At 32.0% G+C, this 24,607-nt stretch overlaps 1 protein-coding gene across 2 annotated transcripts in view; it reads left to right on the forward strand.

The window, feature by feature from the left end:
* LOC115888064 (serine proteinase stubble) overlaps positions 1–24,203 on the forward strand; it is a 53,686-nt gene extending 29,483 nt beyond the window's left edge. For both annotated transcript variants that reach the window (XM_030907635.1, XM_030907634.1), the window contains 5 exons: positions 8,557–8,734; positions 13,130–13,214; positions 17,290–17,418; positions 22,441–22,632; positions 23,747–24,203. In XM_030907635.1, coding sequence (XP_030763495.1) covers positions 8,557–8,734; positions 13,130–13,214; positions 17,290–17,418; positions 22,441–22,632; positions 23,747–23,926 — 764 coding nt within the window. In that variant the 3' untranslated portion in view covers positions 23,927–24,203. The remainder of the gene's footprint in view (positions 1–8,556; positions 8,735–13,129; positions 13,215–17,289; positions 17,419–22,440; positions 22,633–23,746) is intronic.
* Positions 24,204–24,607: the final 404 nt, after the last annotated feature.

Genomic DNA, 24,607 nt, shown 5'->3' on the forward strand with positions numbered 1-24,607 from the left:
TTTACCTCTTGTGTTTTTTCGATAAAACTCACCGATTGGAAATTAAAAAATAAAATGTAAAGCATTACATGTCAGGACAAAAAACATTTTCTGATAAAGAATCTAGTGATAATAACGATAAGAATAATCATCTAGATAATAACGTATTGCAGTAGAGTAATTCAAATAAAATAATATTAGGAACATCTTAAAAAGTAACAGCGGCCGACTAGATTTTTTCCTAAAAAAATTACAGCAGCCCACTAGATTCTTTATCAGAAAATGTTTTTTGTCCTGACATGTAATGCTTTATATTTTATTTTTTAATTTCAAATCGGTGAGTTTTATCAAAAAAATACAAGAGATAAAAAAGTTTCTAAACAAACTAAACTATCAAATTAATTTTTTTGCATGTGTTTGATAAGATTTTTCTTTAAATTTCGTTAACAAGAATGATAGGGGTAGTTTATTTCAACCCCTTCCACTCATTTTAAAAAGTGAAAAAATTACCAGAAAGTGTGTTTTCATAACAGTAATGCTTCCCTAAAATTTTATTAGTCTATCTCTTTTCGTTTTCAAGATAAAAAATAAAAACATTATTTTTCCGCCATCTTTGTACCGCAATATCTCCCTAATGGTTGACTTTTGACCCAACGTTTATGAAGCAAACTACCCTTTATTTTGAACAAGGAATCACCCCCTGAAGTTTTTCGCATTTGTTTTGAAAGACACTGTATAAACGAAAATAAAATAAAAAAGTCTTTGTCCTGACCCGGATTCGAACTCTGAATCATCGGTTCGTGGTCGGAAACTCTACGCACTGCGCTATGGAGACATGTTCGATTTATATTCAATACTAGAATTTAGAGCACTAATGAAAATATAGGATCTTCTGTCAATGCGGTAGGGAACGCAACGTTTACCGGCAGCCAGACCTATCTTTTACTATGCTCTCTGGAACAGCATGCGGTTCATCTGGCTGCTGGTACCCGTTGCGTTCACTACTGCGGATCGGAAGAAGGTCTCGAACTATGACGCTTCGCTTGATAGGCGGAACCTCAACGCGCTGAGTCATGGAGACTCGGTCGGTTTATATTCAATACTAAAATTTAAAGGACTAATAAAAATATAAGATCTTCTTTCAATGCGCAGCAATGAACGCAACGCGTTACCAGCAATGGACAGACGGGCCACATGCTGTTCAGAGGCGTAGTAAACGGTATATTAAAGGGGCTTTTCTTACAATATTTGTTTGCACGTTGCTAGTTTGCTAGTTATTTTAGATTGGGTCAAATTCAGAAGCTTTTAATGGAAACACCCTTTTCTATAGGAGATAGACAAAAACTAATATCGGTATCTGGAGCTCAATTTTTGTCAAAAACATGATGGTGAAAACCGCATATCGATATCTGTTACCGTTTCGGAGTTACGGGGTGTTTTTCAAAAATATGCATTTTTAATAAATTGCTGTAACTTTTTTGCTATGGAAAATTTTGTATTTTTATGAAAACATTTCCAAAGTACCTTTTTACGTAGAATTTAATGGTTTAAGAATACTTTTTTTAATTAATAATTTAAGAATTATCAACAGAAAATTTGATTTTTTATATGGGACACCCTGTATATTTTTAATTAACTGTAAAGAATTTAAAATTACCTTTCCAAAAATATAACACACTTGTTATTTTACTCAATTCCTCTTCGAGATATAGAGTATATAAAAATTTGCCCGCTTTAAATGAGTAGGATTTGAACGGCACTGGCTATAATGCAAAAAATTCAAGCTGTGAGCATGAAAATAATATTTGCTATGAGAGATGCAGAGTTTTATAACAATTTAAAATATATTTAACCAACATCAACACATTTAAACTATATCTAATAACAATAAAAATAAATAGCAAACCAAGACATGAAATTTTGCTACAGGTGTTCGACATATCGACCGTCTTCTGTTATGGACAGACGAGGCAGTTTTTGAACAATTCTCGGGGAATTCATTAACTCAGTAGGGGTGAAAGATACCCTCTTATAACTGCTAAGTATTTCTAATTCTTGTTTAGATTTTATGGAAGAAACCTTTATTCTTCCGCAAATATATCCATAGGATTAGATTCACGGGCACTAAGTCATGCGGCCTCGACGGCTTTAACGGCTGGGGATCTTGGTTATTGGCTGCAAAAATTTGCTGATAACTTCAACGTTTAGAGGCGGTGCGTCGTCTTGCTGGAAAAATATGTTTTCGAGTTCCATTAAGGACATATCATCAATAAGGAGTCCAAAGCCTACTAGTTAAAAGTGGCAAACTTTTAAAAATTCTGTATTTCGAAGGGGATTATAACAAAATATCAAGTGTGCTATATTTTTGGAAAGGTAATTTTAAATTCTTTTCAGTTAATTAAAAATATAGAGGGTGTCCCAAATAAAAAATCAATTATTCTGTTGAAAACTCTTAAATTATTAATTTTAAAAAAAGTATACTTAAACCATTAAATTTTACGTAAAAAGTTGCTTTTGAAATGTTTTCATAGAAATACAAAATTTTCCATAGCAAAAAAGTTAGGGCGATTTGTTAAAAATGCACATTTTTGAAAAACACCCCGTAACTCCGAAACGGTAACAGATATTGATGTGCGGTTTTCACCATCATGTTTCTGATGAAAATTGAGCTCCAGACACCGATATTAGTTTTCGTCTATCTCCTATAGAAAAGGGTGTTTCCATTTAAAAGCGTCGAATTTGACCCACCCTGTACAGATAAAGTGAAATTTTGGACTTTAGCGTTAGTTTTTGCTTTCAATTAGATTAAAACGACTGGATTGAATTCAAATAATCTGTTTTCTCTCAAAATGAATTATAGTCTAATAAAATGGGTTTATTGGCTGGATTTTGAAAAATCTCGTTCGAAAATGTTGATTATTTTTAGTTTTAGCTCACCTCTATAATTTTTTTATTTTTTCAGATAAATAAACAATATTTGGTTACGTTATTCAATTGTTTTCGGTCACTTTCTGTTTCACCTGTTCACCTGTTTTTTTTTTGTAATAGCACTCTCGGTATTTTTTCACTTTGTTCGATAGAAAATGACACTCTAAATAGAGTGACATATCATATGTCAACTTTTGATATTCTCGCTTAAAAGAAATCGTATTTTAAATTTGGCTTTGTTAAAACCACCAGTTTTAAGCCTTGGAAAAATAGATTTAATCGTCTAATATTTTTCGCGTCTTTTCCTGGCTGATTAAAAGATGTCCAAATCGTATTTTTAATCATAATTCATTTTTTTTAAACGGAACGAGGGTGGCTCATTTGCATATTTGGAAAAAACATTTTTTTACAAACAATTTGGCATCACACACTTGGTATTTCGAGTCAATTTCTCATTAAATTTATGGCCATGGTACTCTAACTTGAAATTTAAAATGCTATGAACATTAGCGTAAGTAGCAATTCATCTTGGGGGGGACCTAAGTCTTTTGTTCTTTAAAAAATGAAGAATAATATTAAAAAACACATTTTCTGAATAAAACATTTATATGAATTTCTCTATCAATAAATTTCAGACTTGGTTATCAAACCGTGTTCCCGTAGATTACTTAAATACCTGCAAATTTTCTAAAAAAAATAAAAATTAACACATTTTTTGAATACAACATAATAATTTTAAATAAACAAAACTAGAAAACGTCATTTTTACTACATCACAAGCAAATAAAAATTAATACGTAGCCATGAGTCATAATTCAAAATTTCTCTGGGAGATGCCCAGCAGTACATGGGAGGGGGCGGCACCCCCGGGTACCACTGTAGTTACGCCAATGGCTATGAAGTACAAAAATACAGAGGGTTGGATTTAAAAATCAAAAGTTTTTTGCAGTCATTTCCGGTGGAACAGGAAGTGACCGAAAACAATTGAATACGTAAATCAATCCTGAATTATGTCATATTCTAGTATACCAAATCTCGATTTTTATCTGGAAAAATAAAGAGTTATAGGGGTGAGCCACCACTTTTCGAGAAACATCCGGTATAGAAGTACAGCATATTTTACCAAACTAGTTTATTGTTTTGCTTTTGTACGAAGTAGGAGTTCCGCTATATTCTTAAGTTAGTTAACAATTTGTTATATTTTCTTTTTAATTTGATTTTAAATTCTACAAGGACAATCTATATTATACGGAGTGTCCCAGGCTGAGCTTGCATTAGAAATTTAGAGAGAACTAAAATATCTAGATCGGATCTTATTCCATATTATTGTTTCCCAGTGAGATCTCTGGATTAAAAATATTTTTAATATGGCGGCACTTCCGAAAGTACCGTATTTCAAATGGATACCCCCAATATTTTATAAATATTTAAATTATCTGTAAAATCTCATGAATTTTGATATCAACTACTCTATATCTAAAGTTAGCTGTTTGAGAAAAAAAAATTTAACATTTCTTAGAGCTACAAATTTTTTAAATGAAAAGTGATGACAATGAAAAGTTGGTTTCCATAACAATGTATAATTTGTACTTTCCATAGGTACTTTCTAAACCGTCTAAAATTGTGATTATTTTGAAAATACCTGGACCTTTTAATGCGCATTCGCAAAGTAAGGTCCTCGAGAGAGACAAACCTATTGAACGTTTCATAAGTGCAATAAAGAAGGTTTGAAAATGGCATGTTGTGATGTTAGCAACATATTTTTAATGCTAAACTTATGGCGTTGATTTATCCATGTAAGTATATACGATCTAGGACAAAAAAGCTCCGATCGAGATATTTGAGTTCTATCTAATGTGAGTTCAGCCTGATACACCCTGTATATATATCGTCCTTATTGAGTTTTTGATCAAATTATATAAATATATTATATTACAATTTTATAAGTCAAGTTATGAAACATTTCCAGTTGTGCAAATAAATCTTCTAGTTCTTTGTACCGGGTGGCCAACTAAGAATGGACGCCGGCTGTATATCAGAAACTACTTATCGTATAACTTTGGGAAAAATATTCTAATAAGTAAATCGACCACGAGAAATCGCTGGAAATTATTTTCAAGTTCGAAAAATTCCCGCTAGGGGGCGTTTCTCTAATATCCAATCAGAAAACAGGGCTTCTCTCAAAAATATGCAGGTGAACAGGTATTTTAAATATTACTGTTGTAATCATCGAGAAATTTGTATTTTTTTTGATATAGAGTATTTTGCTCTATCTCATAAAATAAAGTGGTGGGGGGAAGGTTAACTTGCTTTTCTTAAAATAAGGATAACTCTGGTTTGAGTTACGCGATTTAAACAAACTAGGGCTCGTTTAAAAGAGCTTTTCTTCCTTAAAGATATCCAGTATAAATTTTGTTTCCACAATTTTTTTCGTGGTAGCTAGAGGGCGCTTTTTGACATCATAACAGATATTGCGCTTTTGCCTAAAAAAAATAAATAGGAGGCTATATTTCTCTTTGCACAGTTAAATAGAACACAAAATTTCCAAAATATCAGCGCAAACCGCAACTTTCTATCTTCTCTCTAACCGGAGATATTAAGAGAACAAATCATGTTAGGCTGCTGTTTAGGATTATATGGTCTAAAATTTATAGTAGTAGGCTAGGAAATAAAAAGAGGTAAACTGGTTACGTCAAAATATCAAAACGTTTAAGTTCAGTTTTCATGCATCCGAATTTCGGGCGTTTTCTTAAAAAAAATTACGTCAGAATTATTTAAACGTGTTTATGTAACATTATCATACATCCATATAATTTTTACGAATTTCTTTTGATTAATTATACGTCTCAGATTAAAATGTCCAAAAATCAATAATTTTATTAAAATTTCTACGAATTTTGTGCCGCCATATTGCTTTTAACAGAAAACGGCCGAATTTCGTATGGCCGAAAACTAGGGGTTTATTTCATGTAACGTCATTTAGTTGTTAATCCAAGTTCGTCCTTGATTTCACTTCTTTTCGTGATTTTTTTGTGTTATTTATTATTATATTATAAAGCTTATGTCGTTTGGGTCACTTTTCATATAACACCGAGCGAAGGTGCGAATCTTAACAATATGCACTACTGGTCCAAATCTACCCTTGATGCAAGTAGTTTAGCACCAAGACCGTTGGTTGGTAAATATTTACGCAGGAATTCTAGGATGGCGAATGACTGGATTTTTTTAATTATCTGAATGAAATGAACTATCCATAATTCCTAAGAAATGAATTGCCAATTTTGTTAAGGGATCCATCATGATGAAATTGCATTTGTTGCAAATTCATCAGCATGAATGCAGTTGGTGTAGTTGAGGCAGTGCGGCCGCTTATTTTGCTATGAATATGTGGGGCTTCTTGGATACCACTTACTTTAGTAGATAGAGACGCTAGTGCGGCATATTTCCGTGGCTAGCTAGGTCATCGGATTCAATATGCCTGGGTTTTAATTTATGGAGTCGAATCAAGAACGAACATGGATAAATAATAATTAAATAGGATTAAAATTAAATTAAAATATATGTTTTGATATTTTGATGTAACCAATTTACCTCTTTTTGTTTCCTAGCCTACTACGATAATTTTTCGACCATATAATCCTAAGCGACAGCCGAACATGATTTGTTCTCTTAATATCTCCGGTTAGAGAGAAGATAGAAAGTTGCGGTTTGCGCTGATATTTTGGAAATTTTGTGCGCAATTTAACTGTGCAAAGAGAAATATAGCCTCCTATTTAATTTTTTCACGCAAAAGCGCAATATCTGTTATGATGTCAAAAAGCGCCCTCTAGCTACCACGAAAAAAATTGTGGAAACAAAATTTATACTGGATATTTTTAAGGAAGAAAAGCTCTTTTAAACGAGCCCTAGTTTGTTTAAATCGCGTAACTCAAACCAGAGTTATCCTTATTTTAATAAAAGCAAGTTAACCTTCCCCCCACCACTTTATTTTATGAGATAGAGCAAAATACTCTTTATCAAAAAAAAAATACAAATTTCTCGATGATTACAACAGTACTATTTAAAATACCTGTTCACCTGCATATTTTTGAGAGAAGCCCTGTTTTCTGATTGGATATTAGAGAAACGCCCCCTAACGGGAATTTTTCGAACTTGAAAATAATTTCCAGCGATTTCTCTTTGTCGATTTACTTATTAGAATTTTTTTCCCAATGTTATACGATAAGTAGTTTCTGAGATACAGCCGGCGTCCATTCTGAGTTGGCCACCCGGTACAATTATCAATTTTATGGTATCATCTCGATAAATGAGGGGATTTCAACAGAAAAAATCAAAAATTTGACTGAAATAAACAATTTTCTTTTAAATTAAAATCACAGATCACTGTTTCTGTCATACGTTCTTTCGTTTGAATAGACGAAAAATATCAATTGACTTAGTAACTAACTGTAAGGACCATTAACTTTTTGTGGCCTAGCAAAGTAACTAACATTATTTTTTGTGTCTTGTTTTCTCCAAATTTCACTGTACTTCCCCCACTCCACCGCTAAGACTCCGACGTTTACCATCTGGTTAGCGTCTACCCACCCGATAGCTACGAAGACAACCGCCCTGAGTCCAATGATATCGACAGGCCACCCTTTCATCACCAACAAAAACCCATTCAAAGACCGCAACAAGAACAAGATTTTAGACCTGGCAGGCCTAAACCAAATCTGAGCGGTTATCCAGTGAGTCTGTACATTAACAACAGGCCTGTGACGCAGCACGGTGCTGTGGGTGTGTCTGGTGATGGATATGAGAGTGAAGAAAATGATAATTATGATTATCATGGTCAGCAGGGGTCAGGAGGTCAGGGTTTTATTGAGCCCTATGGCAACATTGGTAACTAACTGTGTTTTTCGGCAATTTTTAACTTAATAGCTTTTCTGTAGGCACTATAGGAATGTCACGACTGTCGGAGTTTGCACCATTTTCTAGCACGTCAACATTATATTTTCTGGGACTGACTTCTACGGGGTGAGCTACTGTTTTGAAAAAGGTCTATAGTTATAAGGTTTCCTGCCTGGGATTTTCTTTTATTACTTATTTTAGTTCTCACTGAATTGCAGGATAATAATTAGTTGAAATTTATTTTCATAATGAAGTTAGAGTTATTGCTGTATACAGGGTGGCGCACCTTATTCGCCATTTAATTGCCATTTTATTGAAAAATCGCTTTTTATTCAAAATCTGAGCTATTATAGATTATAGATAGATATGGGAAACCCTAATATAGTTTAAAAGAGCCATTTAAATCTGCTTCGATTTATCCTAAAATATACAGGGTGTTGCATTGGAAAACAAAGCTTGGCTACGTTCCATGTAAAAAATCGTCTGTCCATTGGCTGTGTCCTAAATATTTTAGTTAAAATCCCAACCAGGAAATATAATATGAATCTTTTTCAGAACTGTCGGTCAACCTGATGTTGGAAAAAATAAATTCTTGTTTGAATAAATACACCAGGTATATGTTTTTCAGGCACATTCTCCTCACCTTTTTACTTCTGCTACTGAAAAATGATTAAAAAATCACACCAAGCATTCTTCTGGGGGACAAATCAAACATATTTACTTTTATACTAATGTAGGCATTGTTTATTGTTGCAGGTTGTGGAGAATTACACACAAGATCCAATAGGATAGTCGGTGGACATTCTACAGGTTTCGGATCCCATCCTTGGCAAGTCGCATTGATTAAAACAGGATTTTTGTCAAAAAAATTGGCTTGTGGTGGAGCACTGCTCAACGAAAGGTGGATCATAACCGCAGCTCATTGTGTAGCTACGTAAGTATTGAGAAAATTGACTGTACGTCTGTGGCGTGCATATAATTTAGGCGAAAAGGCTAAAAAGTTTGTCTGCTCTAAAGAAAAGGTTGCGACGTGACTATGATAAACTATAATGAACTAACTATACAGGGTGAGTTTCCTACGATGTTCTCTATGGGTATCTCAGAAACTACTGGAGATAGAGAGTCGGTTAGGTTAGGTTAGGTTGGGGAAAGAATTGCAGTTTTGTGGGGTCATAAATATGCGCTTTCAGATTTTCGAAAAAGTTCATGGCTTACTAGATATTTCGAAAAAAACAAATTTCGGCTATTTTAAAATTCCCTAATTCTATTATAATCTATTTTAGACAAAAAATTTTCAGATAAAAGTTGTAGGTTTATCACATCCTTAATGAGATTGTGTTCTCCGCTTTTTTCTAAAGCCTGTAATTTTTGACATATGATACAAACTCATGTTTTTTTTAAAATGGAAACCATAGTTAGCCATGACTTCATATAAAAAACGCCATTTTTTAAGCTTTTCAGCGATATAGATAAGCTATAATATATTTTTTTTGCAAAAATTACTAAGTTATAGCGAATTCTTATAATTTTTAAACAATTTCACTTAGTTAGCCATGGAAACAAGTTCAATCGTCTTTGCTTTCAGAAATGTCAAACTGTCACATCCAAACTTTATAAATTAAAATATCCAAAAATTGTAAATATGAGTTTTTCAAATGAAGAAAAGCGTGTAGCTTTATTGGTTCAACTTTTCTTGGCCATACATTTTCGAGGATACGTTACATACGCTGTTTAGAGAACGGGTTTCAAGACATGTTAGAAAAGTTAAATTTAGAGGCTCTCGCATCAATAGAGTCGTTCCAACATGACTTTCATTACGATACTCTCCCCATAATGAAAGAAATGTTAAAAATTATTTATATCATAATTATTCAAACTCAGGGATACGAAGAAGTGGACTAATTGCATGGGTCTCTTCGATCACCTGACCTATCCATTTTAGATTTTATGCGGTATATTTTTTGAGCATTTTCTAAAATAACTTAAAGTGTATGTAGAGATATTTTTTTAAGTTTTAGTTTGTGTAATGTGAAAACACTAAATCACCACAATACACCAGTTTATCATCTGCTGATGATGCTAACATGGTTAGCGAAACGCGCGTCCAGTGTAAAAGTAAAAGTGTTTTGGTGTATTGTGGTGATTTAGTGTTTTTATTTTGCTATGTAACACCAAAGGTTCCAACGCTCAACTGTAATTGTGTAATGTAAATTGTAAAGAACCGTTTAATAAAATATTCTGTTTTTTTTATAAGTTATAAATTATGCTAACTAAGTGAAATTAGTCAAGAAAGATAAGAATTGGCTAAAACTCAGAAATTTCGCAAAAAAAACATATTATAGCTTATATTGCTGAAAAGCTTAAAAAATGGCGCTTTTATGAATTCATGGCCAACTATGGTTTCCATTTAAAAAACATAAGTTTGTGTCATACTCGTATGTCAAAAATGACAGGCTTTAGAAAAAAACGGAAAACACAGTCTCATTAAGGATGTGATTATTTACAACTTTTATCTGAAAACTTTTTGTCTAAAATAGATTTTAATGGAATTACGGACCATTTTTAAAATAGCCGAAATTTGTTTTTTTCGAAATATCTAGTAAGCCATGAACTTTTTCAAAAATCTGAAAGGCGCATATTTATGACCCCACAAAACTGCAATTCTTTCCCGATTTAACCGACCCTCTATCTCCAGTAGTTTCCGAGATACCCATAGAGAACATCGTAGAAAACTCACCCTGTATAAAAAATGACCATATGTCAGTGGCGTGCATGTAATTTAGGCGAAAAGGCTAAAAAGGATGTCTATTCTAAAGAAAAGGTTTGGTTTGGTCCTAGACAAAATTATAAAATCTTGATTTTTCATACCATTACATTATAACTCAACTCATTATTTGTATAATGTTTTGTATTATCTTTTGTTTGTTTGTTTGTGTACCTTGTTTTTTTACTTTGTTTGTTAGTTTACCTTTGTCTACAAATTGAAAAATTTTTTGACAATAAAGGCATTTATTTATTTATTATTCATCATTATTTTTTCAGTTTATTCAACCATCAATTGGTTATATATATATATATATTATTGGTTATTTATACGAGCCCTAACAACTATATGTTGGGATAAGGTCATATTTTGGAATTATTGCCCTGGTTTTTCAAAATGACTGAAAAATATATGTTTAATTTTTTAAATATAAACATAGCCATATATCCTAAACAACTTGACAATATTTTTATGAATTTGTAAATCAATCCATATTTACAGTAGCGGATTTTGTTCATAAAAGGACAAATTTGCCTGACAACTAAATGTTGGGACAAGTATTTTTAAATAATTAATATCATAGGCGGCTTTGCTATGTTTACTTCAGCATTGACAGCTTGTAAGTGACTCGATACTTTGAGTAGTGAGACTTACTGTAAATAATTTTAATTTTTTTAATTTTCAACTTTGTTAATTTAATCCAAAGTAATGGTCCGTGGAAAAGCTACAAATCAAAAACTACGCGACATTATCATTCGTCAATACAGTACGGGAAAAACAATTCGAAAAATTTCTGATGATTTAAGTATTCCAAAAACCACGGTCTTTAATATAATAAAAAAATACGGCGAATCTGCCAGTGTAGGCGTTAGAGGTAAAAGTTCGGGAAGGCCAAAAGTTGTATCTCAGAGAGATTTACGAAATTTAGTAAAAATTTGCAAGTCTGCGAGAAGAAGTACTCTTCGCGAAGTAACAGTTAAATGGAATACTGTAACTGGATTAAATATATCAAGAGAATGTTGCCGAAAATATATCCATAAATGCGGTCTGGGGTTTTACAAGGTAAACTTTATTTTATGTGGTTAATCAATTACCTGAAGATTATTGATACAAATTCTTATTTAGGCCAAAGAAAAACCGCTACTGACAGAAATTTAAAAGAAAAATCGCTACAATTGGGCAAAATCTAAATTATCGTGGATACAAAATGATTGGAATAAGGTCATATTTAGCGATGAGGCTAAATTTTATGTTTGCGTTGGAGATCATCGAATAAGAATAATACGAAATAAAGCAGAAGCCTTTCATAAAGATTGCTTAAAGAGGGTTGTTAAATTTCCTAAGGGGATTATGCTTTGGGGTTGCATGTCAGCAAGAGGTTTGGGCAAATTAAATTTTATAGATGGCACTGTTAACGCCCAAAAATATCAACATATACTTGAGACTTCACTTTTGCCTAGTGCTCAAGAATTGTTTCCAAACGAAGACTATATTTTTCAACGAGATGGAGCATCAGCAAAGTGCCATTCAGCAAAATCAACTAAAAATTGGTTCGGTAATAATAATATAAAAGTTCTATCCTATCCTGCAAATAGTCCGGACGTCGATGTTATAGAAACTGTGTGGCATAAAATGAAGCAATATTTAAGAAACCACCCTCAACGCACAATTTCTGATTTGCGGACAAAACTGCAGGAAATTTGGGATAATTTTTCTCCTCAAATGTGCCAATCTTTGGTAAATACAATGCCATTAAGAGTTCAGACAGTTGTTAAGGCGAAAGGTAATGTAACTCCGTATTAAACAAATTTCTTGTTGTGCTGTCCCAATATATAGTTGTCAGCAAATTTGGCTTGATTTTGGTAAAATAAGCTATTATCAAAAGTGATTTGTTTGCAAAGTTATAAAAATATAGTAAAATTGTCTAGATCATATTGTAATGTTTGAATTTAGAACAATAAACAAAATAAATTGAGTCGTTTTAACAAATTACTATTTTTATTGCAAAAAAAGACCTTGTCCCAACATATAGTTGTTAGGGTTCGTATATCAATTTTCATCCAAATATTGACGTTACTTCAGAAATTATTTGAAAAGAAAATCGAAATAAAAATGAAACTTCTATACACCCTGTATCTCCAAAACTAAGCATTTAGGACATCCGTTTATACGAACTTTTTTACTTAATTTTATCGGCAGAATATGCTGCCGAACTTACCGGAATATAGTTCGGATCACCCTGTATAAACCCATCCATAGTTAACTTTTTTTAGTGAATTACATGCATTGGTATGGACGCTATCTTCCTCTTTTCTATCATCGTCTGTGGAAATCTTACCTAAATATAGTTCTTTTTTCTTTCGACCATAATTAATTTATCAACAACTTTAACGCCTTTAAAATTACTTCCTCAAAATTACTCGCCTAGAGTTATCCAACAAAAATACGCCGCGGACTTTCGGATAACTCGCCTAACTCGATTTCCAGTTCGAGACCTTTTCGCCTTTTTGTCTGGAACGGGCCAAAGGGGGAAACCTGGAAAATCTAATTTCCTTTAATTTACAGGACCGGCAACAGCAACATTCGCATACGACTGGGCGAATGGGACGTACGCGACCAGAATGAGAAGCTCAATTATGAGGAATACACGGTAAGATGAATTAAAGGCATATGTGTGGGGGTAGTTGTTTATACAGTATGTCCCCGGATTCTCTTTAAAAGAACAACAACCTAATTTTAAAATTTTTTAACACCCTGTAAATCTAAAACTATGCATTTGTATACCCGTGTTTATAGGAACTTTTTTTCATATTTTTTGACGAGGATTGCTATTAGCACAGATTATACAGATTATAATCTTTGTTTTTTCTTTATTGTTTTTCGTGGTTCCAATTTTCGGAATCGGGCACTAGTTAGGTGACTAGTTTGCGCACATAGCACGCCCACTTAAGGCCTCTAAAATTGTGCACAGCGCCTGACCGGCACAGTTATTAGAGAGATATCGGAAAATCGAATAGCGTCATCCAGTATTTACGTGTACCTTATCATGGTTACGATATGCGCGAGTCAATTTTTAACGCAACATCCCCTAATAACGTTACCGCCTGACGTAATTTGCGGATCAATTAGACCAAGCGCTCTTTCTAAATAACCTCTGATAACGTTTAAAAATTGCTTAAATGGGCATCTGCGGGTGAATTGTTCTGAATTATTGCTTTAGTTTTATTAGGTAATTTGATATTTAAGTAGCTGGGATTAGTTTTAATTAAATAAATATGGCCCAAAATATGGATTCCACCTCTTCCAATACTAAAGAACCTATAAAGAGTCTTAGGTTTACAGCAGATGACGACTTAGTCCTTCTAAGAGAATTTGTAGCTTGTTGCCCTAAACCCACTAGCAGACGTTGAACAATAAAGCACTGGAAATAAGCACTTTAGCCCTTTAGTTTGAAAATACCTAGTAAACAAAACAATTTCAAAGTTTTAAATTCAAAGTTAGGTTAAGTTTAAATAGCGGACGCGACGCGATCAGAATTCTTTCCGATCGGATAACTATAATTGAAGAGAGTTAATACCACCTCACGTAAAGGAAATAACACGTGGCCTTATTAACGTCCATGCACGTCTATTCGGTTTAGCGATATCTCTCTATTACGCTGTTTATTGTTATTTTACGCGAGTTTATTTTTGCGCACAGGAAATTTGACTCGTTTGCACATCGTCATAAAAAACAATTTTCGTACCACGAATTAGGGACAAGATTTTTATCTGTATACTTATAGGATACCTAATGTGTGCTATTTGACTTGGTAAATTAATAAAATTCTGTTCAAAATCTCATCAAGGAGGCCGAAATCGACAAAATATCAAGACGCAACTTTTATTCGGCATTAAATTGCTTACACTATTTCGCTAATAAGAGAAAAAAGTCAGTAGTGTACTTTTTAGAAAAATATTCCAGTGATAACCCATACGCACGTCCCTGTTGAATATGTCGTTATTTTTTAGCTTTAAAATATGTTACACTTTAGTAAATTTTATCCTCAAAATTTCATTCGAGATGCTAAAAGCACTTGGAAGAAAATTATAATGAATCGAAAAAATATTAAGACTTTGTCACCCTGTAGCTACGAAACAAAGCAGAATCGGACCTATGTTGATATGAAAAATAAATCTTATTTTTACGTGAGGAATCTCCTCACGAGAGATGACACATATTTTTTGAAACACCCTGTATAGATGGTTGAATTTTTTCAAAGTCCTGAAAATCAAATTTCAAAAAAAGGAATTTTTTTATGAAGAATGCATTTTTCTCAAAATATCAGTAATAAAAAAGTTTTTCCTCTTATAAATCAATCAGGGAATATACTGTATATTAAATATATAGGGTGTGCCAGAAAAGTTTGCTACAAGTTGAAAAAAAGTATTACTGAGTTTTTAAAAAAAGTAGATGTGTAATTTCTTCAGTCTACCTACCGGGTGCGTTTGAAAAGTTTTTTTTCAAAAGTATGACATAAATTAGGATTGATAGACGTATTCAATGATTTTTTATCACTTCCTGTTTCACCGGAAATGACTTCAACTTTTGAATTCTAAATGACACCCTAGGTATTTTTTTTCTCTATTCGATTGAAAATGACACTCTCAATCGAATCATATATAAAATCTAAAAAAATATTATATGTCAACTTTTGACATTTTTGCATTTGGTTTATTTGAAATTATAATAGGCACTTCATAACGACAATTTGACTGGAAATACCAAGAGCGTGGTTCCAAATTATTCGTAAAAAATGCTTTTTTCCAAATATGCTAATGAGCTACACTTGCTCAATTTAAAAAAAATTGAGATATGATTAAAAATACGATTTGGGCGAATCTTTTAAGCATCTAGAACAAGACACGATTAGACGATCTAGTCTATTTTTCTAAGGCTCCTTAAAAATTAGTGTGCTTAACACAGCCAATGGCACTCTATAGATTGAAATTTAAAATACGATTTTTTTAAAGTGATTTCAAAAGGTGACATATGATATACTATTTTATATAGAGTGTCATTTTCTATCGAATAAAGTAAAAAAATACCGAGGATGCCATTTAAAAATCAAAAGTTGTAGTCATTTCCGGTGAAACAGGAAGTGACCAAAAACAATTGAATACGTAAATCAATCCTAGTTTATGTCATATACTAACATACCAAGTCTCGTTTTTTTTTGGGTGAGCCACTTTTGAGACGAACCCGGTAAACTTATGGAAGGGTAGACAGTCTGTGCTTTCAGTCAGCATTTAATAATCATTATCAAAGATCAAGCAAGATCTTTATCTACCTACCACACGCTCAGAGTTAGTTAAAAGTTCAATATTATACAACTCGAAAAAAATGCACAATCACCTGTCATTTGAAATCAATTTTCTTCATTTTTTAACAATATTTTTTATTTAAAAAACGGTCAAAGTTTCCGAAAAAACGCTTAAACGCGTATATTTTATTTTGTTTTTTACATATTTTAAATTTTTTAAAAATGTGTACAGGGTGTTTCGAAAAATCTGGTCATTGATTAATTACGATCCTGCTTAAAGCGCTTGACGTAAAAAGCTGATTTTTGGAAAACAGATTGACTTTAGGGTGTAGAGGTTCGATGAGAAGGGATTTTTCGAAACTCGAATTCTAAGGGGGTGAAACTATCCCTCAAATATTAAAATATTTTTTATTTAAAAACCGGTGAGTTTTTCGAAAAAACTCTTAAACACGTATATTTTATTTTGTTGTTTTACATATTTTAAGATTTTTTATAAATTTATACAGGGTGTTTCATAAAATATGACCATTGAGTAATCACGATTCTGCCTAAACTGCTTGACGTTTAAAGCTGATTTTTGGCAAACGGATTGACTGTGGGGTGTAGATTTTCGATAAGGAGGGGTTTCTCGAACCTCAAATTCCAAGAGGGTGAAAACGCCCCTCAAATATTACAATATTTGTTATTTTAAAAACGGTTAGTCTTTCGGGAAAACGCTTGGACAAGCATAATTTATCTGGTTTTTTTACATATTTTGAAATTTTTTAAAAAATCATACAGGGTGTTCCAAAAAGTTGGGTAATTGATTAACCACGATTATGCTTAAACTGCTTGACGTAAAAAGCTTATTTTTGGCAAACGGATTTTTCGAAAGTCAAATTCCAACGAGATGAAACTACCCCTCAAATATTACCAAGTTATATAATAATATCGCCATATTGTTTTTTCTCATGCCGACATAAATGTGAGAAAATTTTATCCAGTTTGTATGTTAATGGAAATTCTTGCTTTGCTTTATCATCACCATTACAAATGATTAATTCGATGCGAACGAAGTCGCTGGTACACGCTAGTGACTTATATTTTGATAATCGAATTTGATCTTGTAAACACTGGTCTAATATTTGCTATTACTATATTTACCAATGACATGGAAATAAATTTATTTAGAGGTAATTGATATTTACTATAAACCGAGCTATAAACTTACTAGATATTTTTGAATCTTATTTTTATTTTTTTATTTTTTGACATTGTAAACATTTATAAACGTTTATTTTAAACAATAAGACTGACAATGTAATTTGTATAATGTTTTAATATTCTCTTTTGTTTGTTTACTTTACCTTTGTCTACAAATTGTCAAATTTTTTGACAATAAAGGCATTTATTTATTAATTACTGTGCTTTTTTTTTCTTCTAGGTTGAAAGAAAGGAAGTGCACCCGGCTTATTCACCGTCGGACTTTAAAAATGACGTAGCATTAGTAAAATTGGACCGCAAAGTGAGATTTCGACAGCATATCATTCCAGTATGCTTGCCTTCACCTACGGTAAGTAATAGGACTTTATATTAATTATAGAGCTGAGACTAGAATATAGAATAATAGCTGGCAAATATACCATTGGCGCAGACAACAAATTGTGGCCAAATAAATCTAAAATTTTATGTAACATCCATAGATAGTCAACAGCAGGGTTGGCATGATTTAAATCAAATGATTTAAATCAAGTGATTTTTTTAATTTTAATCATGTGATTTAAATCAGAATTTTTTTTTATTGAAACTTTATTATAAATCAAAAAACAACTGTAAAAGTTATAAAAATGTGTCCTAGAAAACTATAAAAAATATTTCTGTAACAGATATAACAGATAATACATCGAAAAATAATTGTAAATGTTATAAAACTATATAAAAATATCTATTCATCAATTTAATTGTTTTACCGATTTTTAAACTAATTTCGTGTGAATCCATTAGACCGCTAAACCCAGGGATTTATTTTAAAATTTATGTATAAGCCTTGTATAAGTGACAAAAATTCGCTGTTCGAATACATATCATTCGCAAAGTCTAGTGCAGAACTAGGTTCTTCTGATATAGAGACCATATATATCTTCATTCACGAGAATCTATAATCGTTGTCACAGAAAATACGTTGTTTTATATTTTTTTGAAACGGTTGTATGTTTTCAAATTCCTACCGACATCGACATTTTGATCTGCAGTAAGCACTTTATACTTTGACATTAGATAATACATACTAATATCATTCTTGACTTAAGACTATTTCCGAACAATAGTGTATTGTTTTATTAGGAGTAAAAATTATACTTTTTTGACGATGCTGTACCTTTGAAGGACCACTCGTTGAATTTGACGCTTAATATCAGTTTAATAATATATTTTTGTACTTTTGTGCTTAGGCGTAACAGTGCTTTACTTTTAATACAAGTTTTGAAGCTACAGGGGGTTAAATTATTTTTATTTCGATTTATTTTATTTGTTTATACAGAATTTTAGTTTTTTAAAGTTAGTAAATTAAAAAATATATTAAAATTCGGCGATGTATGTCAACGACGTTTTTTAAGGAGAGAAATTTTGTTGGTTTTCGCCAGCCGGTATACATATCGCAATAAAAAAAATATCTACGTCCTGTTCGTATAGTAATAATAATTGTCAGCTATTAACATTAATTGTAAATGAAAGGACATATAAGTCGAACATTAAACAGTGGTTTTAAAGTAATATGGCGAAATCGGGTCTCGAGTATTGTTGTTGTTCATATCTTTTTTTGTTAAAAAAAAACAATCCACAATACACACAGCGTTGGTTTTAATTCTATTATCCTATCTGTAATAACAGTTATAGTTTTCAATTAAGTATTTGGTCTTTAAGTCGTTTTCAAAATTACACTAACATAACGGCACGAAAACCGGCCACCTTAAAATTTTCAAGTATTTTAAACTTTAATATATTTTGTTCTAATAGGTCGATTTTGATGATTTTTTAAGCGATTTGTTGCTAAATTATTGGACTTTTTAGTATCCCTTTCTAAATTAAAAATGAAAGTTTCCATCTGTCAATTATACGAGGGAAAACTAAATGTTGATATTGTGGTGAAAGTTTCAAACACCCTGTGGAATAAGTTAACAAAGCAAGTAATTTAAAAATAATTTTATCACCTAGGTACGTTTTTTCTCGATACTCTGTTTTTTGATGCATCTCAATAGCTTTATTTTTATTGAAGATATTCTCTTTCGAATAAGACAGTAACGATTTTAACGCAATTTTAGCATTGATTTTGAGTTTTCATCAACACACCTACAAAGTAGTGTTTATTGTTTTTGTAATGTCACCCTCATTGAAAAGTCAAATTATTATTGTTTATTGGCGTTGGCTCTAGTAGAGATGGTTTTAAATTCTAAAGTATCCGCTGTTGCTGCTTTAATTGATCATGGCAGAGATCAACTTTTGTACTTAAAACCATATCTGCTAGAGTAACTGCCCAACAGTCAATAATAATATTATTTGTCCACGACCACTTAATAATAAATCAATATTCTACTTCCTAGCTGAAGGAATATGGTGCCCACCCAACAAGCAAAATTTATTGCTGGAACATTGCCAAAACTTTGCAAAGCAAGGTGTAACATTGCTTTTTTTATTGTAGGGAGGTTTATGCAAGGTGGCGCGTTAGCTTAATCTTCCGCCAAATAACATTGCAGTGCAACGTTGAAAAAAATGTTGTTGGTTTTTATTGAAACCGGTATACATATCGCAATAAAGATTATCTACGTCTTGTTCGTATAGTAATAATAATTGAGAGCTATTAACATTAATTGTAAATGAAAGGACACATACAATATCGAACATTAAACACCTATGTTTCAAAACTTATTGCGAATTCGGGTCTCGGTATTGTTGTTGTTATTATCTTTTTTGTTAAAAAAACAATATAGCAATACACATAGATTGGTTTCGCAATAATTAACCATTTCATAATAACAGAAATAGTTTTTAAATTTAGTATTTGGTCTTTAAGTCGTTTTCAAAACGACGAAAATAGCAATTTTATGTAGAAACAATAAAACATTTTATAGGTATATGTGGGCAATATGCATAAAACTCACCGATTTGAAATATACAGGGTGTCTCAGAACTAAGATCCATACCATTTTTATATTTTTCTTATGGAACACGCGGTATAATATTTCATTTTAGATAATAACGTATTGCAGTAGAGTAATGTCAAATAAAATAATATTAGGAACATCCTAAAAGTAACAGCGGTTAGATATGTTTAAAATCTTTGGTTTTTTGAGATATTTAAAGATATTTAAATATGCATTTTACTAAAGAATGGTATTATTAGCACCCTGTACATTACTTTTTCAGGAATTAATGTCGTGCTGAGTTTAAAGGTTCCAAAATGAACTTTAAAATAAAATATTATAGTTGCTTAAATGCGATACAGGGTACCATAAAACTGATGATCTATTTTTAAAGATTTATTTTAAATAAAACTTTGTTATTTCAAATGCAATACCCTAATTTTTTTAAATAAATCGAAATACAAATTCAAATGCTCTTTCAAACTATATTAGGGTTATAATGGCCGGGACTATCTCAGATTTTGAATAAAAAGCGATTTTTAAATAAAATGGCAATCAAGATAATTGGTATCGCCATGGCATATTTTAAAATGTGACAGTTAGTTATTATTTATTCTTTTAAAAAAGTTGAAGATTTATTAAAACTTCATTCATAATTTCAATAATTTTAATTTAACAATGAAATTATCCGTTAGCCATTGAAAGAATATTGCAGAGGTTAATTAATCAACTAAAGTCAATCAACTATAATTAATTAATTTCATTGTTTACAACAGAATTCAATCTCTTTGTTGGCTTTAGTTTCCATCATCTCAACTAAATAATAAAAGCCTGAGTTGGATATACAGGGTGTCCCATTTTTGTTGAAATCATACCGTATCTCCGTTATTAATCAAGATAGAAGATTACAGTTGAGGGTTGGAACCTTTGGTGTTACACAGCAAAATAAAAACACTAAATCACCACAATACACCAAAACACTTTTACTTTTACACTGGATTCGCGTTTCGCTAACCATGTTAGCATCATCAGCAGATGATTATAAACTAAAGTACAATCTACAAGTTGAGCGTTTATATACACGCTCAGTGGGCAACGAGTGGGCGTGGCAAAATCTAGCCAACCGAGTCAGAGCCAACTGAGCGTAACAGTTAGATTTCCGCCACTAGAGTAGTAGGAACAAAGAACTTGAAGGAATTGGACCGTTGACTCTGTTCATACTATCTTTACATTTATTAATTCTGATGCTTTCATATGCATCTAATTACCTGTAATTTGAGACTTGTTTAATTAATTTTAAATTATTAAGATCTATACAATGTTCATTATCAACAATATGTTCGGCAACGCAAGATTTATCCGGTCTACCGTATCTTATCTGAGCTAAATGTTCTTTAAATCTAGTTAATATTGATCTTCTAGTTTGCCCAATATATTTCTGATTACAATCTTTACAAGAAATTTCATAAATACCCGACCTTTCCAGTGGAGGTGTTTTATCCTTTGTATTGCCTAATAATTGTTGTAATTTATTATTAGCACTATACACAAGTTTATAATTGACATTCTTAAAAATTACTTTTAGACCACAGGATAACTCTCTATCAAACGGTATCGAAAAATATTTAGACGTATCTTCCTCCACTTGAAAAGTCGAATTTTCAGGAAATCATTAAGCTATACCTACGTTTTCTAATTAATTTATCAACTAGTGAAGGAGAATATCCATTACACTCAGCTACATTCCTAATGTAATCTCTTTCTATTTCATTTCTTTCGTTGGAAAGTGGGAAACTAAGTAATCTATGAACTAAGAAATTTAAACTAGCCATTTTATGTTCAACACTATGATGTGATTCATTAGGAATATATCAGCGTGTGGTATTTTTCCTATAGATATCAAATTCCACGCAATTATTAGTATTTCTAATAACTAATACATCTAGAAATGGTAATCTGTCGTTGTTCTCAATTTCATGCGTAAATTTAATGGAAGGAAAACGATTATTTAACTTAGAAATAAAATTATCTATGGTGTCTCAATGTGTGTCAAAAACAACAAAAATATCATCCACATACCTAACCCATACTCTTGGAAAATACTTAAACTGATTCTTAGCTTCCACTTCAAACCTGCTCATGAATAAATTAGCCAAAAATGGAGACAATGGATTACCCATTGCTGTACCTTCCCGCTGTTCAAAAAAGTTGTTATTAAATTGAAAACAATTTTGTTTCATACATAACGATGTAAGCTCAATATATTCACTCACAGTTTTGTTGTCGAGACCATTTGCGTTCAGTAATTCCTTTAAGTAGCCTAAAGTATGTGGAATTGGAACACTTAGGTACATACACAAGATAGAAGCTTTGATAGAACGGTGCGGTTTGCACAAAAATTTTTATTTGGGACTGAAAATTTAAGAAATACATTTAAGGTTTACACTTTTTTACAGATGAAACTGCCAGGTAAAATGGCAACTGTAGCAGGTTGGGGTCGTACGAGACACGGTCAAGCCACGGTACCTTCAACCCTCCAAGAAGTCGACGTGGAGGTGATTCCAAATGAGAGATGTCAAAAGTGGTTCAGATCGGCCGGCCGGCGCGAAATCATACACGATGTGTTTCTATGTGCGGGCTATAAAGAGGTATTATTTACTATACAGGGTGGTCGAAATTAGTTTTAACAGAGGAAACCTATTTCCTGACTAGATAGAGTAAAACCGACGTAGATGTCATGGGCTCGATTTCTGACATACTTTTAATGGCGGAAACCGCTTGTTGATATTTTCACCATATTTTCACTGCCAACAGAGATACTTTGAAGTTTTCTGAATCTTGATTTTTTTTTCTTTCTGAACTTTGAATTTTTTACCATTTTACCAATTTTTGTTTTTGGTCACTTCCTGTTTCACCGGAAATTACTACCTACAACTTTTGATTTTTAAATGGCACCCTCGATGGCATCCTCGGTATATTTCTACTTTATGACATATGTCATCTTTTGATATTTTCGATTAAAAATATGATTTTGGCATCTTTTGGACCGGCCACGACAAGACATGAAAAACATTAGACGATTAAATCTATTTTTCCAAGGCTCCTTGTTTAAAAATTAGAGTTTTTAACAGAGCCATGGCACTCTAGATTTAAATTTAAAATATAAAGCTTTTTGAACGAAAATGTCAAAAGTTGGTATATGATATGTCGTTCTACTTAGAGTGTCATTTTCTATCGAATAAAGATAAAGTAGAAATATACCGAGGTGCCATTTAAAAATCAGAAATTTTAGTCATTTCCGGTGAAACTGGAAGTGGCCAAAAACAATTGAATAGTCAATCCTAATAATTTATGTCATATACTAACATACCAAATGTCGTTTTTATGTAAAAAAATAAAAAAGTTATAGGGGAGAGTAAATTTCGAGACGCACACGGTATACAAAAAACAAAAACCGCAGATTAAGATTGAAAGAAGAGAAGAATTTTAAAAAGAAGTAGAGAAGAAGAAAGAAAGAGAAAAGAAGTATCTTTAAGTGAAAATTTATTGTTAAAGTAGCATAAATATGCTTAGTTGTAAAGTACTGCAAGAAAAAGAGAATTATAATAACTATTGGGGGGGGTCTCAATATTTGCCTGAATGTCATTATTCACTAAATCAATAAAAAATTGAATGGTTTCCTGTCGATATTTTTCTTGACAAAATGGTGAATTAATTTTTTTTAATAAATTATTTTAATCATGTATTACTTTTTTTCTTTAGGGTGGCAGAGATAGCTGTCAAGGCGACTCGGGAGGGCCCTTAACCCTTTCGGTGGATGGAAGAAAAACCCTTATAGGACTGGTATCCTGGGGAATAGGCTGTGGAAGGGAAAAACTACCGGGAGTGTACACGAATATTCAAAAATTCGTTCCTTGGATTGACAAAGTTATGCAACCTTAAAAACACCAGCAACCAGTGATGACCGAAAATGTTTATTTAAGAATTAAGTAATAGTGTCGAGTGTCAAAACCAAAACAAACAAATGGACCCATTTTCGTTATGACAGCTGGATTAAAAGATTTAATAACTTCATAGAAAAGTTTAATTTTTATACAGGTTGATTCGGGGTAAGACATTTGTGGCTAACCGGTGACATATTTTTATTGAAAATTTGGATTCTTATATACGTATACATATTATACAGGGTGCTACAAATTCGAGGTACGAGCATTGGTATCTCGGTAACCGTAATAGATACGAACATGATTAAATTGAGGCAAAGTTGCGCTTTAGGATGTTCACCAAGATGCCATCAAAAAAGTTTTAAAAATTTCAAGGATTGCTGAGTTTTTTGGAAAAAACGGATTTTTTTGAAAATCAATTTTATTTTTTCCTGCCGTTACTTTTTAGAAAATCAAAAAACTAATTGCACATTCTCATAGCCACTTTATTAGAGCTATCTGATGGTATTTTTAGATTTTCAAATTAGCTGATAATTTGTGAGATACAGAGGCAAACTTATTTTTTTTAAATACGGACCTGCATTTTTTATTTCAGGTTTTGAAAGAACTTGGTCTCCTGAGTACAATGGTATGCCACACTTGATACTTTTTTTTGTTTTGGGTACCTTAACAGTAACAA

The sequence above is a fragment of the Sitophilus oryzae genome, unplaced genomic scaffold (assembly GCF_002938485.1).
Source record: "Sitophilus oryzae breed Bouriz unplaced genomic scaffold, Soryzae_2.0 scaffold_682_pilon_pilon, whole genome shotgun sequence".
In the NCBI taxonomy this organism is placed as follows: Eukaryota; Metazoa; Arthropoda; class Insecta; order Coleoptera; family Curculionidae; genus Sitophilus; species Sitophilus oryzae.